Here is a 17,999-nt window from a genome sequence, read left to right as displayed (position 1 = left end):
CAAAAGCCTGTCTTGGCAAGTTTAAATGGTAAATTTGGCGAGGAATCATCTTCTGATAATCCATTGACAAAAAATAACTCACTTTTCCCAAAATTCACCTTATATCCTGAGATTTTACTAAAGGAATCAAGAATTGTAAGAGCCACTGGAATAGACTGAGCTATATTAGACGTAAATGACAGCAGGTCATCGGCATATAGAGAGATCTTAGCTTCTACTCCATTTCTGGTAATTCCTGTAAATTCTGGGTGACAACGGATTGCAATGGACAAAGGCTCTATGGCAATGACAAATAGAAGGGGACTGAGTGGACATCCCTGTCTTGTGGATCGTTGAAGTGAAAAAAAAGAGGCTGAGTGCAAGCCATTAGTCCTTACAGTAGCTTGTGGTGAGGAATACAGTAATTTAACCCAATTTATAAAGTTAGAGCCAAAGTTAAATTTCTTCAAAATGAAGAATGAATAATTCCATTCCACCCTGTCGAATGCTTTTTCCGCATCTAATGAGACAAGAGCTTCCATAGAAATGTTTGAATGGCCATTATACAATACATTAAACACCCGCCTCAAATTAAAGAAAGAATATCTACCACGAATAAAACCAGTTTGGTCCATTGATATGATTGAAGGCAATACGTCTTCCAGCCGTCGTGCGAGCAGTTTTGAAAGTATTTTATAATCTGCATTAAGTAGACTTATTGGGTGGTATGATCCACAGAATAACGGATTTTTCCCTTTTTTTAATAGTAAAGATATAGTAGCCTGGGACATGGTATGTGGAAGAGAACCTTGATCAAATGATTCAGTAAAAACCTCAAACAGCAGCAAAGCTAGTTTGTCCCAAAATATTTTATAAAATTCAGATGGAAAACCATCCGGTCCTGGGCTCTTGCCAGATTGTAGGGATTTTACTGCCATTTCAAGTTCTATTATTGTAAGTGGTGATTCCAATTTTTGAAATAAGTTTGAATCTAGAGTAGGAATAATAAGTTGATCACAAAAAGCATCTAATTCAGTTATTGTAGGGTTGACCTCAGATGTGTATAGAGATTTGTAAAATTCTTTGAAACTATTATTAATTTCTGTGGTATCTGAAGTTACCCCTGATTTTGTTTGAATTTGAGGAATTAATTGTGAAGATGTTATTTGACGGAGTCTATGGGCCAATAGTTTACTCTGTTTGTCACCATGTTCATGAAACGTTGATCGAGACTGTAGCAATTGCTTTATAACGTGTCATCAGTGAGTCATACTCGGCTTGTAAGATAATTCGCTTTTTATACAAGTCAGGTGATTTTGATATTGAAAATTCTTGATCTAGCTGCATTATTTGTTGTGTTAGTTGATTCAAACTCTGTTTCCATTTCTTTTTTTTGTGTGTCTCAAAGGATATAATCTCACCACGTATATAAGCTTTCATAGTCTCCCAAAGTAAGGAAGGAGAAATACCACGGGTCCTGTTAAGTTGTAGAAAGAGATCTATGCGATTTGATATCAATTCAACAAATTCTTTTTCTAGAAGCAGAAGAGGATTTAAACGCCAAGGGGTGCGTACTCTCAGCAATTTTTTAACATATGTATTCATGGATAAACATGCATGATCTGATAAAACTATTGGTTCATATTTGCATTCTGATATTAAATTTAAGAGACGCTTATGGACTAAGAAAAAATCTATTCGGGTATATGTATGATGGACAGGTGAAAAAAAAGAAAACTGTCTTTTTAAAGGATTCAAAGTACGCCAAGGATCTATCATTCCAAATTCTTCCATGAAACTTCAAATTATTTTGGCTGATTTAGAGATTGAAGTTGGAGTACTGGATGATCTATCCAGACTAGGATCAGCCGTATATCTGGATGTCTACGCTTCACAGGACTGAAAGCCGCACGCTGCTTGGCCACCGTCGACGTAAAGTTCGGGAAAATATGGATCCTCTTCTCTCTGTACATCAAAGGTGAAGCTTTACTTGCACTTTGTAGAATCAGATTCCTGTCTTGGAATCGGTTCATCCGAACAATAAGCGGGCGAGGAGGTTCGTCATGTTTCGGCTTGGCACGCAACGTGCGGTGAGCCCGGTCTAAAAGCAGCTCCGTCTCCAGCCTAAGCAACTCCTGTAGTAGACTGGCGATGAAATCAGTCGGGCGAGGTCCTTCTGTCCCTTCAGGCAATCCAATGAGTCTGATATTGCTCCACCTGGAGCGCGCCTCCAAGTCCTCACATGTCTTTCTCAGTGATTCGACGTTGTCTGTCAATGAAGTCACCTTAGCCTGTAGCTCCGCCAGCTTGTTATCATGCTCATTAGCACACCTCTCCAGTTCGTCGACAGTGCTCTTTTGTGTCATGAGCTTCTCCTCAAAAGATTTCACAGCTGACTTGACTTCTCTTTTAACAGTCTCCGCAATGATGGTTTCAAATTTCGAAATAATTTCAGACCACATATCTCCAATCTACAATCACTCAGAATTTGTATTCAAAATACGTTGGTACATGTATTCCATTTCTCCCCTACACTGGCTCAGTCAACCAGCAGACACGGTTGTCGGTTGAACATCAACTCGTATGGTGAGTAACCAGTGACCAGTGTTTCTTGTGCAGTTGTGTGCATCTGTTAGTGGTTTGACAGGATTGCCGTGTGAATCGTGCTGTCCTGTTTCTGTTGAAAGGAAATCCATATCAACAAGTTCAAGCAGTCTGGAGGGTTTGATATTGACAAGGGGTGCAGCTCACAGGTTGTGCTTCTTATTTAATGCATCTCTCATATTTCATATTTCAGTACATATATTTCAATATTTTCTTCCTCAAGATGTGACCCACATTGGAAGATGGGTGACAGAGTGGTGACACAAAAGTTGAAAAAATTAAACATTCTTGTCCATTACATACTGAGGTCATTGGACAAAAAAAACTTTGGGAATTTATTTTTTAAAAAACAATATACATAAATAACCATCATGGATAGTGCTGGTTGGATAAGTGACATTTTCAAGCTTTCAAAGAAAACAGATCCATGAAGATTGTTTTAAAACTTCCCTATGTTAACTGACTCATTAGTAGTTCTGCACAGATTCATTTCCCATTAGCCATTACACAATTCCACTAAAAGAAAAGAAGTATATCAAGTAACATAATTTGACACTGACGCCTGCTCAATAACTCAGATGTCACTTTTGCTTCAAGTAAAATGAGCAGAAACATTGAGAAGGAACGTTAAATTCCCAATACAAAAATGCCATGTGTCTACTGCAAGCAAGCCTACCACCAACGAATGAGAAAACACTATACTTACTACGTGTGGCAGAAATATGGTGTCCTATTTGACACACAGATGTGTACACACATACATACACATTGACACACGGGCATGCACACACCCACACAAAGCTACCGTACATGTTGCCAAGAAAAGGACAGGCTGACTAAGAGAACAACGATTAAAAAGCGAATGTAATCAACTTGAAAGTGAACAGATAGTCCCCGTGTCTTGGGCACTGTGGAAACGGCATCGAGAGTGGGATGATTCATGGTGTCTTCTGTTCATTCAAAGCACAATTCACTTCAAAGCAGATGCATTTTCAATAGGAAAACTATTCTGTCTTTGTGACATTGTTCTGTGTACAAATAAAAAAAAAAAAAGTTTGTGTCAGCCCCTGTTATGAGGACCCAACAACGAGTCTGATTACATTTGGAACCTCAACTGTTGTCTGGGTTCCACTCAGGCAAAGTTGGATGGTTAGCTGTATGCTGGGCACCTTCTAATAACTTCAAGCCTGAGTTGAGTTCAAGTACCAGGGTGGAGACGCAGGCTGTTTCACAGTAACACTTGATATATAACTCTCATTTGTTTAGCCCACAAAGGATAAGCACATTTGCAGATGCCTGGGCAAAGGACAGAGAAAAAATAGACAGAAATAATTGGATAGAAAAGAGAAACAGAGCCGGAGGGCAGATACACATACATTTCAAAACCCAAATCATACATCCCAGCTCCAGTGTGTCAGGGTGTTAAAGGTGGCACTGGAAGTCATCTGTGTTTAAAGTAGGTAAGAATGCTTTCCTGACAGTCAAAGTCTAAGGGATTCCTCTATGTTATCTCTTCCCAATCTCACTCTGCCGAAGAAATTGGATATTGTTCACATTATCTGCAAACTCAGGATACTGCTCAACAGACAAGACATAGTAGCCATCGTACCCCAAAACTTTTCCACTGCTAAGCAGCTGCCTCTTTTCTCCCTCTGTCCACAGGCGAGCGCCCTCCTCTCCATCCCTTACTCTTTGCAGCTCACGACCCCATGCATGGGATAGAACCCTTTGCCTTGCATGCTCCAGTATCCGTGCTTTCTCCTCATCTAGTGTAGTTCCATACCGGATGTGAAGCGACAGAGAACCATACTGCATTTCAACATCAGCAAAGCGCCGGGTTCTGCCATTCATCACTGTTGTGGACTGAGACACTGTTATGTTGATGCCATTTTCCAGTGAGCGCCTACCAGAGGTGAGGTGCAGCGTGCTTAGATCACTGTCAGGCAGACTTGTCTTGATGAAGTAGTGGGTGTCCCTGCCCTCGACAGTGAAATGTAGATCTTCCAGGTAAAAAGCGTTGTTCAAGACAGAAGCTACTTTGATGCAGTCCTCATTAGCCACATTCAAGGAATTGGTCACAACTCGGCCCTGGATGACAGCTAGCATTACCCCCTTGCCAATGAGAGACTTGACAACGGCGAACCACAGCCAAGGTTTGTCATCATCCGAATGATGGCAACCTGAGTGAAGCGGTGCGATTCGTTCGAATGACAGAAAAGCACGAGATTGACTGGTCACTTCCTGCTGGACGCCCGAGATAGACTGTGAGGGGGAAAAAAGTGGTCAAATGGCATCAAGGAAAAATCACAAAGGTTTGATAATTAGTTCTAAAGATTACACTCACTGGAAGATCATCCCAAAGCTGGCTCTTTCTCATCTCTAGCGGAGGTCTACTTGGATCATATTGAGGAACTGGGAATCCTGGGATAGCGTTGTGGAGATGGAATCCAAATGTTACCAACCAGATGTTAATATCTGTGGAAGAAGTAGGAAGATATTAACACCTTCGACTGTGAAAATGCTTTGATGAAAATATTGTACCGTTAATAATTCAAGCTATCGTTACCTGTTAGATACTCTTTGACCTGATGTACTTTGCTGATTGGATTGTTCCCTCGAAACATGTACAGGTTAAATGGATGCGGATCTTTTCCCACCCGTGTCCATGTGCTGATGTCTGGAGTTGTCCATCTTGCAATACACATTGATTTTGTTTTAGACACAAAACATCAATTGCAAATACGAATTATGGAATCAAATAAAATTCCTGCCCACCTGCCAGCAGGTATATCATAGTCTCTGTCGCCAAAATGTAGCAGTCTTGACAGTGGATCATATAACCCACCGTGGAAACCAATCACCAGCACAAAGTCTGGATTGGAATCAAAATACACCTCACCGTACGATGTGTATTGCACCTACACACACAAACACAATGTTTTTTTTAGTTTTGCTACATTTAGGCAAGAGCAAACCCAATCTTGCTTCCACAGCGGCAATAAGGATTATTTTAAGTGGCATTTTTGTTCTATGCTGATGCCGAAATCAGCCTTCAGCATTTTATGTTGACGCCCAGCCGTTTAAATGGAATAAACATTTTCCTGTGAGACATTCCAAAAGGGGAATTTAGGATTAGGACGTGATCAGGGGATGATGATTTTAAGTTCTTTACACAACAACAAGTTGGATGCCACTTGGTCTATATAGTCCCTTTTATGTCTCCCCTCCCCTACTGATGGTAGATTAGAAGTCACAGAGACTGAAATGCATGGCTGTTTGAGGAGCCTTTTACATACTAATACACCTCATGCTGTATAGAGAGACAGGAGCACCATCCCATGGCAAACCTAATCTTCGTCTATCAATGCTTTCCTCACCCTCTCACCCTTAACTTCCAAACTTCCACCATCCAAAACAAATGGCCAACATTAACTCTGAACCAAAGATATACCCAATTATAATAATTACCGTTACATTTGACCCTCTAAAACCGCAAAATTTCATTGCCTTGTCAAGACTTGGAACTCACAAGTATGGCAAAACATGACCACAACAACACTCATTTATTTCTACACAGCAAATGCCAAAGTGCTAAAATCTCAGAGTTTTGATGGCCAGAGTCGAATTTATCCTCTTTGGTGTTAAAGCGGCCCTAATTACACCAGTCGGGGTTCACCAGGGGCTGCGTGGGTGTTATCTTATGTCTTATTATCTTATGTTGGTATAGAGTTATTGAAGTGTGTATTGAGGGATGACGAACTCCCCCAGAGTACATCTGCTGGTTGAGACTACCGTCCGCATCTAAGCTTAAGTTTTGTTTTCGTAATTGGGCCATTGCTCCTTTCCATCGGTTGATTCAAGTCTTGTGACGCCATCCTTCGGTGCGATGGCAGAGAGTGGCGTTTGGCGAGAGGAAAAACAAGACGACGAGACACTGATGGATAATTGTAAGTGAGAACGCTGAAGATTCCTTGTTTTTTTCAGAAGACAAACGCGAATGTTGACTTCAACTTTCTGTAGCTAATTTGCTGTAACAATAGTGACATCAAACTTTAGCATATTGGCTAACTTTGGCTGTTGGTACTGATATTTCCCGCTACGTTTATCCCGAGCATTAAGTTCTGCATGTTGATATGACTGGTTTATATATATTAGCATGTGTGGCTTATATCAGGTGCAATCCCAGTATTCAGTATTCAGTATTATTGTATTTTACACGGACATGCAGTGTTTCTTTTGACCCAGTGCGGCTAATTATTAAGTTTGCAAGTTAATACGCAGTTAGACAATGGCGAAAACATTTGCCATGATCTCAAATGTCACCAGTTTGCATGACATTTCAAGCAAGACTAAACTAATATTGCTTTTGTGCTGTGAAAGACGTGCAACAATGCTTTTCAAAGTGCAGTACAATGGAAAGAAGCGGTACATTATATATCATATCTCCAGGATTTACACCGGTAAAACCCCACAAATACCAGAAAAAGTTTTTATTAATGTAATGAGGAGACATTTTAACAACTTCTTAGAAGTCAGACTTCAGCTGAAGTTCCATGTTTAATTCTTCAGAATGAATAGTGTGGAATTTTTTTTGGTGATGCAGCAGTTTCTTTTCTGTGTGACCCCATGTTGAGGCTTCTGATGTGTCCTAATGATTTTGTCCGTATCTTACAGTCAGTTGGGACAACAAGAAAAAACATCCAGGAATACTACATTGGATGGAGAAATCCTTGCCAGGTCGCCCCGAGGTACATTATGTGTTTGGCATCTCCTATGACCAGGCCTTAAACAGCATGTACACATTTGTGCAGACCACCATCTACATCATGAAACCCCCAGAGTAATGGACCTTAGGGCAAAGATCCTAAACATTGAAAGATGCTTGGCTTCAGTGTACACTTTTTTTTATTTTGCGCTGATTTAGAAACTAATTTTATGTTAGGTCAAGTTGCAATCGTTTTCATCATTGGCATGAGTGAAACTATTTAAAAATGAAAATATAGTGATTTCAAGAAGCCATTGTGTTGAGTGGTCATTCCTTAAGTCATGGTAATTCACAGTGTTGGGTGTCCACCTGTTACAGATGACATTCTTATTCTCCAAGTGTATAATAACCAGCTCTCCAAAGTGCTACATAGCAATGATTTGGAATATATTTTTTATAGTGGTGGGATTAATTAATTAATCGTAATTAACGCGTTAAAATATTTTCATCACATTTAATCGTTTTAATTTAATTTAATTTAATTTAACAGTTTGCTCTCCAGACAACACAGAGCCTTTGTAAGTTCAAGGGTTCCTGGTAATCATAATTAATGAGTTAAAATATTTTAATCGCATTTAATCGTTTTAATTTAATTTAATTTAACAGTTTGCTCTACAGACAACACAGAATCTCTGACACATCGCAGCTAGGATGATAACAACAACAAACATGGAGGAAACCCTGAACAAAAGCAAACAAAAGCATCTGTTTGCTTATGTTGAGGGATGTTTTTCGCTACACAATGGCCAGGGTTTCCACTACTCTGAATGTATTTGAAATTCTTATAAAATTTAAATTCTTATATACATATATATACAAATATATTCAAGACATTTAAAGAGTTTTAGTTTGAATAAGGTTATATAAAAACTTGAATATAGCCACGACCCACTCACACACCTGTTTAAGCAGCAATCCATTGTTGTTAAAGACTGCCAGGGGGGTTCCAGTGTTGTCACACGCAATATAAAACTCATTTCCGCTGCTGATCTCCATGGCAAACATGTGACCCTAAGCATGACAAACATAAAGTCATCACCTCTTAAAATATAAAGAATTCAAAATGAACTCAATGTGACCATGGTAAAAGACAACAGTTCAATAACAATAAGTGTGTGACATATTTCATGTACATAGAAATATTGACTGAGTTGCATGCCATGTATCAACCAAGAAGTGTTATATAGTGACAACACAAATGACATAACCTGTCACTTAACACATTTCCTACATACCCAAGGATTGAAATAAACATTAAACATTCAAGACTGAAAACAGATGCTTCTTTGTGTGTATCATGACATTTACCTGCAAGTCATAGTAGAGAGTGGTTATTTCCGTGCTGGAGTGATTGTAGATGTGAGTGATCCTGGTGGGGTAGTTGAGGTCAGCGTAGAAGAACTGCAGGTGCTGACCTAAGCTGTTTCGAGATGCAACTCGCCTGCTTAAACCGTCATACCGGTATTGAATGGTCCAACTGGCAGCTTTACTGTAGACTCTAACCAAGAGACCTGAAGCAATAGAAAAATCTCTATGGATTTCCCTCCTCACTTTCTGATCCATCCTCTTGTAAAGAAACACAGTCAAGATTCCAATGAATAACTACAGATCAATCTTTAAACGTATTAGTTCTTAGCTAAGGTCTTATACAAAAAAAAATACTGTCTTCTCAAATTGTAGAATTCATAAATCAGTTTCAGTAAAGGACATCGGGCGGAAACAATCTCAGAACCAGTGACCTTCACTTAATAGCAAAATTTTAAAACTGAATTCTAATTCTGTTAGATGAGAGTGCAGTGCTTAACAATGTTGACCATGGAATTTTAATGGCCTGCCTTCACTCCAGAGTGGGAATCGAAGACACTGCTCTTAGTTGTTTCCTAGTCTAAAATCAAACCTGTGCTCTCACATGCCGAGTTAGAAAAAAAAAAAAAATATATATATATATATATATATATTACATATATATATTCTCACCTAGCAGCAAGGGAACAGACTCAAACAGACAGCAGCACACCACCCAAGTGTATAGCTTCTCTGCACTGGCTCCCTATCCACTTAGAATTGGCTTTAAGATGTTATTGATTACTTTTAAAGCTCACCTTATCCTGGCCTTCGACCACATTCTAGGACTGCTCACCCCATACGAGCCAACAAGGACCCTCAAAAACTCAGGTGAGTGACTATTTTTCCCTAAATCTAGACTTAAATCTCGAGGTGACAGAGCCTTTTCTGTCAGAGCTACTCAACCCTGGAACAGTCTCCCAGAGGAGATCTGACAATTCTCTGCTGAAAATTCACTTCTATTGGCTTGCCTTTCCTCCAAACATTTTGTTTGTTCCAACATTCTTGATAGTGTATGTTATGTTTGGTTGTTGTAGAAGAAGTTAAATTTACATACAAAATATCAAATAATGTTGATCAATATCAAGAAAACTATGACTGAATGTGATCAATCATGATTACCATTTTTACTCCATTAACAGCACTGTTCAAGATGCATTTATTCATATTCTTCTGGTAATTCTCTTCACCAGATTGCTGTAGCCTGTTGCAAGAGAGGCTGGGGACGGGAAACAGCCTGGACAGGTCGCCAGACAGTCAGGACAAGCATCTTCTCACATACACCTATGGATAATTTACACTCACCATTTCTGTTAACAAGCACACTGCTTGTTAACAGAATGTTTTAGTATGTATAATATGCATTATATGCAAAATCAACACAAAGCTCAGATGGGTGATTTTTGTACCAGCAACAACATAAGGAAAAACAAAATCCCATAAGATGAGGGTCTTTGGCAACACTCCAAAACCTAATTTTATGTCAATTTTTACAAACCCTACCCCAAAACACCAAATACAGATGAAGAGAATAGATCTAGATTAGATGTCTTTTGTATTCTGAGACCAGCCTCGAGGAACACTAAATGGTTACCTTTGGAATTATACTCAAATATTTCAGCCCCTCTTTGTCTGAGAAAGCCATCCTCATCCAGTTTGTACTGAACATCTCCCAGGCGGGTTATTCTGTCTCTTAGGTCGTAGCGGAGAGGGGTGAGACGACCACTGATCCCTGGGTTGAAGAGGTGTAGGTTTCCATTTAGATCATAGTTATACCTGTAAAATAAAATAAAATAAAATAAAATAAAATAAAATTAAAAAGTGTATATGTATAACAAGCCAAGTATGAACTTCTGCATCACTTTACCTCCACATCATCTTTTCATTTAGGGAGACCGTCTGGAGCTGTCCATCAACATCATATTCATAACCATATTTGGTGGTATTGGCAAAGGGTCCAATCTTGATTTCCCGCTTGGTGACACGGCCCATGTTATCATACTGAATGGTGATCCAGTACATTAGAGATCTAAAGATTTCATACTGAATCTCCTTGATGCGACCATGCTGGTCAAAGTGTTTGGTGTATGTCATCGCTGCTGTAGAGATGATCTGTAAAAAAGAAACACAGTGATCACTTGGAAAAAAGGCACTGTAAGGTGACTGCCTTTGACTTGTGGCAAAGACTTGGGCTCTCAGTTATTGGAAGATTAATTCTGTTTTTAACACAGTTTTATTAAGGCTTGCACACACATATATGCAGGGGTTTGTATCTTTCGTGAGGTGAAGCTATGAGAGAGCAACAAAAAGTTTGAATATAGCATTCAGGCCTGGTATAGATTCTAACCTATATGTTATGTTGATGTGAAATAACTGCAGTTAGCGCTTACCATTAATTAATAGACGGTTGAATACAATGCAACATATAGAAAAGACCTGTCACACATTTGTTTACAATGGTGAGATATGAATGGGTCCACACACATTTTGGAAATGGAAGTATTGCAGAGTACGGCTATTTATCAAGCACGAGCTACTTATAAAAAATTGCGAATCCTATCTGCAAAACTGACACTGGTGTTTGAAAAAGGGCTTCTCTGGGATCAAAACAATCTAACAGCCCCAGAAATGAGCATTAATAATAGTAGCATTTGTAATAATTAAGACTGTATCCAATTGTGCTCCACACACAACGCCTAAGAGACATGAACCATTGATGAATTCACATTCCAGGAGGTAACCAAAACAGAGCAACATTAATGTGGATGAATCAGAGACCAGTTTTTGATACTCGTACCTGATTGATGTCGTAATAGATGACTCCAAATTTCCCAAACTGCTCTACCTTGCCCGATATATCATCAAATTGGTAGAGATCAATAGGGAGCGGCGTCTCATTTATCACTGCCTGCATGCTTGTAACTCTGAAGTTGTTGTCATAAGTGTAGTCAAAGCGGGCATTCACCATCCCGTCCTCACTGAAGCGAAATATCTGCCGATCCACCAGGGGGCCTATGTGCCGATAGCGAATTGAGCAAATGAAGCCTTCGCTCTGCAAGTTGACAGTCTTCAGAACGCCAGCAGATTCATCATACGTGAAACTAACACGGGTTGAGTCATAAAGGATTTCTGCAAGCTTGTTCTGATGAAAGAAAACACACAATTTGACATTTATGGGGATATGACAGTACATAACAGTACAAAATCACATTTATATAAAGGTCGACTATCCAATGTCTTTCCAAAGATGTGTTTATACGAGGTATCTTTTTGCTTTCATAATGAACTTTGTGGCTTAAAAAAAAACTACCTGTTTGCGGTATTTGTACAAGATGCAACGGCCAGTTCCTAGATGTACAACCCTGAGGAGCTAGAAAAAGAATACATCATGTTATAAACAAAAGTCAAGTAATCAAGCAATCTGACTTGACTTCCTGTCGCGGAGCAAGGAACACACCTGTCCATCTTCAGAAAAATCAACCGTCACTGATGCGTTGCTCTCTGGTGGAGTGTAGATGTTCCGGTAGTATCCAATGGAACGTATTGTCTGCATGACATGTCGAGCCACATTGGGCATTGTGACAGCAGCGAGGCGATGCCCTGAGCCGTAATTAAATATGTATTGGTTCTGGCTTTGCAGTAGCAACACTGTTGACTGTGAACACAGAGGAGAAACTTGTGGCAACAAAATGGCATTGATGGATTTTTTTCAGTTTCAGTTTAAATCAATGCAGGTTTGCCAAAACATGTAAACCCAACATATCATATGATAAAAGGGGAAATACCACAAACCCACCTTCGCTACATCATTTTAATGATTTTGTTTCTTATTGTCGTTAAACAGATTCCTTACATTCTTCATCCATCATGCTCCCTGTCTCTCATCCAAACATGCCGAAAGCACCTGAGTCTGGCCTCCATTCTTTGACACCAAATATCTCCACATGAGCTGACCCACTGGTTTCTAATCTTGTGCATCCGAGTCACTCCCAATGAAAAATTGAACGCCTTCCACTCTGCCTCTTCCAACTCTTTTTGTCAGTCTACTGTCTCTAAACCAGTGATTCCAAGCTAAAAAATATAGTACTATCATTCAACTGACAAATGAATAGAAAAACAGCCAATATTTGTTGTATATTGAATTGAAGCAAATTCAATATTGGACTGAATTTGCTTCTTCCCGAACATTTATTGTATTCAATTGTCTAGGTCAGATGTGGGCAATTAAATTTCCTAATGGGCCAGGTTATATATTGCGACCATGAGGAGGGGGCATCAAACCCAAAGAAAGGATGGTGAGTGAAAATCAGAAATTTGGGTTTGCTGTGTTATATTTGATTTAAACCACATTCCATTTAAAGATTCTCCACGTGTCTCATACATTTCAAAATCTACATTGAATTCAGATGTATTTTAAGAAATGCTCCGCAATTAAAAATAATCAAACGAGAAGTTATGTTTCCCTTGCATCATAATGAACAAAAAACAATGTACAAGACAAAAATGTCACAGACAACAACGTCAATTTTATAGTTTTAATCTGACTCCAGGAGGGCCACATAAATACAGTCCAAGGGCTGCATTTAGCCCCTGGGCTGCACTTTGCCTAGGTCGGGTCTATTTGGACTTTATGTTGTTGATCCTTTAATAGGGCTGCCCACTCACATACATATGATGAATGTACTTCGGTGTACTTAGTGGTGGAACTTTAACAAGTTAATAATTAATTCCAACATTATTATGATTCATTAATTACTACAAAAATTTAATTTAATTTAATTTAATTTAATTTAATAAAACAGTTTGCTGGCCAGACAACTAAGAACCTTTGTAAGTGCAGGAGTTCCTGGTCCACTGATCACACAAGACACTTGGCAGCTAGGATGATAACAACAACAACAAACATGGAAGAATCCCTGAACAAAAGCAAACAAAAACGATCTGTTTGCTTTTGCTCAGGGATGTTTTTCGCTACACAAAGGTCAGGGTATCTTATAAAATTCAAATTATTATACAAATATTTTCAAGACATTAAAATAGCTTTAGTTTAAATAAGGTTATAATAAAACTTAGCCACCATTGTGATTTATATTGCTATATTTTATTGTTTAAATGTATGTATGGGTCCATAATTTGATTCAGTAATATACCAAATTCATTCAAATAGAAAAATATGGCTTCTTGTGGAAAGTATTCTTATTTAAACTGCGATAAATTGAGATTTTTTCTTTAGTATATTTGATGATTATGACTTGCACCTGGTTATGCTGCTGGTTGGACTTTTCGTTGACAAATAAATATCTTTGAGATATTTAGTTCATACATGGTTTCATGCCATTTCACAAGGTTTTGGTTTGTTCATGTGTAAGTAGATTGAATATGGTTATTGATCACAAATGAGAACCCAAATGAGAAATAGGAACCCCTGGTCTAGATGGAGTCAACTCACTCTTGCAAGTTGAGAAGCAAAGGAATAAGACAGCACTCATGAAACAGCTTTGGTGAAATTTTGTGCTGAATGTTGTCAATGGAATGGTGGCATGATATAATGTCTGAATATGCTAGATGCCACTTGACTCACTATAAACAAGAGTGCACTCGTCCCACCAGAATTTAAGCAAAATCATATCTTCTTCTAGCAAACTTTATGACATCAACAAAGTGTGTGTGCATTAACAATGAATACTTTTCAGAACATATTGAGTCTTGTACATAAAGCAACATACTGCTAGGGATCAATATACTTTAAAATGACACTTCATCAGATAGGTCTCTTCAAATTTGGTGAAGAGATGCATCAAACATGACATTTATATCGATTCCAATGGTCTTCAACAGCACTGCATTAACATGCAGCACTACAAGTGATTCTGACTAGCTGTCAAAGAAAAGGATCTTCTGACCATGTCATGGCCCTATTCCAATGATTCCCATAGGCAGAGAGTTTAAACAGCAAACAAGTGTTGGATGCTGCCGTTTATATATGTGTATATATATGTTGTTGAGGCACATACTGTTGAGCCACATCATGTTGTGGTGCACTGTGTACTCAAATTTAACAAGAAACATTTAATCTTTTTTTCCCATTTTTGAGGTGTCTGAGATTTCCGTCCAGATAAATGCTCTTTACTGTTAATACACATAAATGGATCTCACTCTATACCTTATCCTGGTGAGTATAGCTCCACATCATTCCATCGGCAAACACTCTGGAGATAATCCTTCCCTGACTGTCGTACTCCCATTTTTCCGTTGTTGGACCCCTCTGCAGGCTTGTCACCTGACCCATGCTTGGGACACAAACAAACACAAACACAAGATGAACCCAAATTCTAATGTAATCATACAAAAAAATATGCTACAAAAACTTTGTTTCCAGCTCACCTGGAGTATGTCAGGTTTATAGAAAGTAGTTTACTGCTGGGTACCCAGAGGATCGGGTGGCCTTGTGTGTCATATATGATCTTGAGCAGAAACTTCCGGTGATCATCATAAATTTTCTCTGTCCTAAGGGTCCGATCATAATCCACTGACAAAATGTTTCTGCCGTTCACCTGAAAATGAGAAACCAAAGTCATTAACAAAGCAAATGGATCTAATTTCTGTTGCAAAGCATTACTTGATATATGCATCAAAAACAGCCCAATGTGTTTTAGAATTATCATCAGAATTTTCCTCAGATAAAGGTCTGTTATCTTTAAAATGTACAGTACATAACTGGACAAAACTGCAACCCTAAAGAAAAAGAAATGTGTTTCATTATAATTCACATATCAGGCCTTCGACAAATGATAGTTCAGCTTCAAATATTCAAAAGTCATTTCGGTCGTCATCTTTGTGTCTTAATTAATTCATTTTTATATTCAGTTTCTTGAAGCGCTGTCAATCGATTCAATTTTATTATTTTTTGCATCTGTTGGTTTTTATTCGTTTTTAATTTTCATCAAATTCAGTTAATTTTAATTTGTTTTTAGGGTGGGTTGGCTAGTTCTAATTACTTTCAGTTTTTGAAAAAATTGGAAAGATGGCGTTTATGCCCAACTACCGCCATCACATTAGTCAGCATTGTGGGTCAGGTCATAAACACAAGTGACGTTACAGGCTTGACATACCGCACCTGGCCACCACTGTCATAAAACCAGCATAGGCGAAGTAAATATCATCAAAAAAAGTGCTTGACTAGATGACAAAAACCAAGGACAATTGTGCTATAATTTTGAAGTGTTTTCACAATGCGGTTTCAGTTAGTGATCATGAAAAAAAAAAGGTTTTATTTTTATTACAGTGAACAAAAATGATTTGCAATTCTAGCTTGCAGGAGCATGACTTTTGGGAACCAGCATTTGTCATTAGAGCGGCAGACACAGTCAGATCTCATCATGTCCTTTATGGCATACAATAAATCTACAAGGTGGACTACAAGTAAGCCTAGAGTTGTTCTTGACTTATACGAGAACAAAAACTGACCATTCTAATTAACAAAGAAATTATTTTGGGAAACAGGGCTGCAGAGCATGTTAGCCTATCAGTAAAGCTACTCGTAAGTGAAGGTCCTCTTGGATCATTTTTGGTTCCAAGAAGTACCAAAACAAGACAAAGGGTCATTCAAAATACACATGCACATTATTGAATGTCAAAAACATTCACCTTAGTTAAAGCGGAACTAGGTAGTTTTATCAATACATGCTTTTTGCTGCGACGCTGGTAAATGGGTGTAATTGCAAGCTGTGGTAAAGCTGGGTCTCCAGTCCCGCCCCCCTATCCCACTGACATTGGTGACAACAAACCGCTATCTGCGAGTTGTGAGAAATAAATCTATAGATGCAGCCGTCATCACGGGTCTGTCTCCTTCACATGTCCGGCTGGAATGCACTACTTAAGTTTGGTGAGCAACGGACCTCACTCATAGTGATGTTTCTTTCAGGATTCTTCTGTGAGAAACATACAGAAAGCCATCATGTTCATCTCCACCTGCATGATGTGTAATGTGCCAAACAATGTTTCCAATTAAACAAAGTGGAAACATGGAAAGTGCATCTCCTTATTGGAGATGTACTGATAACAGTACATCTCCAATAGAAGATCATTTTTCTGATGGCCTGGCAGCTCAAATTTAAGCCGTGGTGGTGCACAACCATTGTTTATAGCACTGTAGAATAATGAAGATGAAGGTCAAGCTTTTTTCCTCTCCAGCATTTTTACATCATGACTCATAAGGAGCATACAATGATCAGAGCGTGAGCATCAAAACGTCCGTTCACACTTTTATTTCAAGTTGACTGTGGAAACAGATGTCACAGTTAGAAATGATTCTTCTTCAATAAGAACAGTAGTGATGATGAAGTTTGGCGCTGGTCACGTCTCTCACTGGCAGGTCTGCAGAACAGAGGACTCAGCTGCAGTATCTATAGATAGAAGATGTAGCATGCTACAAACCCGATGGACCATAAACACGGCTAATGAGGGTGAATCAACTATTTTTTCTGTCAGATAAATGCTAGTGGATGTTAGAGGCTAATGTTTGAGCTAATCCATTTTGCTGTCTATATCTACATTGTACTGTAATAAGCACAATAAAATGAGTAACGGACACTTACAGTTTTGTTAGCATCTTAAAAAGAAGTTCCCGACATTTGATAACACACCCATGACCAGCTGTAAGCACAAAGAATGACTTAAAAGTCGAGTAGAAACAACAAGCCTTTCGTGGCTCTCAGTTTTTGCCATGTTGTAAATGCATCTCCTATATTGACTGTTGTCCGGGATCCTGCTCTGTCATTCCATTCTTCGGCCCTGATGTAAACAAAGGAACTCAGCTTGCTGCCGAGATCCCTCTGCTGTTCTGCCGTTAAGTGTTGTGGTGGGGGTGCGGTTGGGCTGTATTTTTGTATCTAAATGTTACACATTGTTGCTTTAAGATACAGACAAAGAAAAGACTGGAGAAAAAGTGAAAAGCTGGTTGCACACTTACAGATTTTGTTATACAAACTCCTGCTAGCTTTCCACCAATCACATTTATTCATCATTTTTTTTATCCTGCCTATTAGACAGAAATGCGGGCATAAATAAATGTTACAGAAATTAAAGTAAACAAATACATGAATTAATAATATGGGAATGCGACACCTTGTTTGACGTGTTGCCGTGTAATTGTGTATTCCGGGTTCCATTGTATTCTTATAATTAATATGAACTCTACTTTCTGAAGCACATAATTTTTCACAATACTTTTTAAACTCAAGATTAATTTTAGAGGGGTCAAGTATTAAGTCTCCATTTTGTGATTTAAGTATATATATATATATAT

The 17,999-nt window shown here is 38.6% G+C and overlaps 1 protein-coding gene across 14 annotated transcripts in view; it reads right to left on the bottom strand.

Moving 5' to 3' along the window:
* Positions 1-1,927: 1,927 nt before the first annotated feature.
* LOC128754971 (teneurin-3-like) overlaps positions 1,928-17,999 on the bottom strand; it is a 160,128-nt gene continuing 144,056 nt past the window's right edge. For 12 of the 14 annotated variants that reach the window (XM_053858002.1, XM_053858006.1, XM_053858003.1 and 9 more), the window contains 13 exons: positions 15,077-15,246; positions 14,856-14,982; positions 12,150-12,347; positions 12,003-12,062; positions 11,490-11,834; positions 10,560-10,804; positions 10,287-10,468; positions 8,657-8,859; positions 8,249-8,359; positions 5,359-5,501; positions 5,150-5,274; positions 4,928-5,058; positions 1,928-4,845 (listed from right to left, as the gene is read on the bottom strand). In XM_053858002.1, the coding sequence (XP_053713977.1) occupies positions 4,090-4,845; positions 4,928-5,058; positions 5,150-5,274; positions 5,359-5,501; positions 8,249-8,359; positions 8,657-8,859; positions 10,287-10,468; positions 10,560-10,804; positions 11,490-11,834; positions 12,003-12,062; positions 12,150-12,347; positions 14,856-14,982; positions 15,077-15,246 (2,796 nt within the window). In that variant the 3' untranslated portion in view covers positions 1,928-4,089. Of the gene's footprint in view, positions 4,846-4,927; positions 5,059-5,149; positions 5,275-5,358; positions 5,502-8,248; positions 8,360-8,656; positions 8,860-10,286; positions 10,469-10,559; positions 10,805-11,489; positions 11,835-12,002; positions 12,063-12,149; positions 12,348-14,855; positions 14,983-15,076; positions 15,247-17,999 lie in introns of those variants that run through there. The other 2 variants (XR_008413993.1, XR_008413994.1) reach the window with 2 other exon arrangements.

Source organism: Synchiropus splendidus, chromosome 2, assembly GCF_027744825.2.
Source record: "Synchiropus splendidus isolate RoL2022-P1 chromosome 2, RoL_Sspl_1.0, whole genome shotgun sequence".
NCBI lineage: Eukaryota > Metazoa > Chordata > Actinopteri > Syngnathiformes > Callionymidae > Synchiropus > Synchiropus splendidus.
Note: the sequence above shows the minus strand (reverse complement) of the source record. Positions and strands in the feature narration are given on the sequence as shown.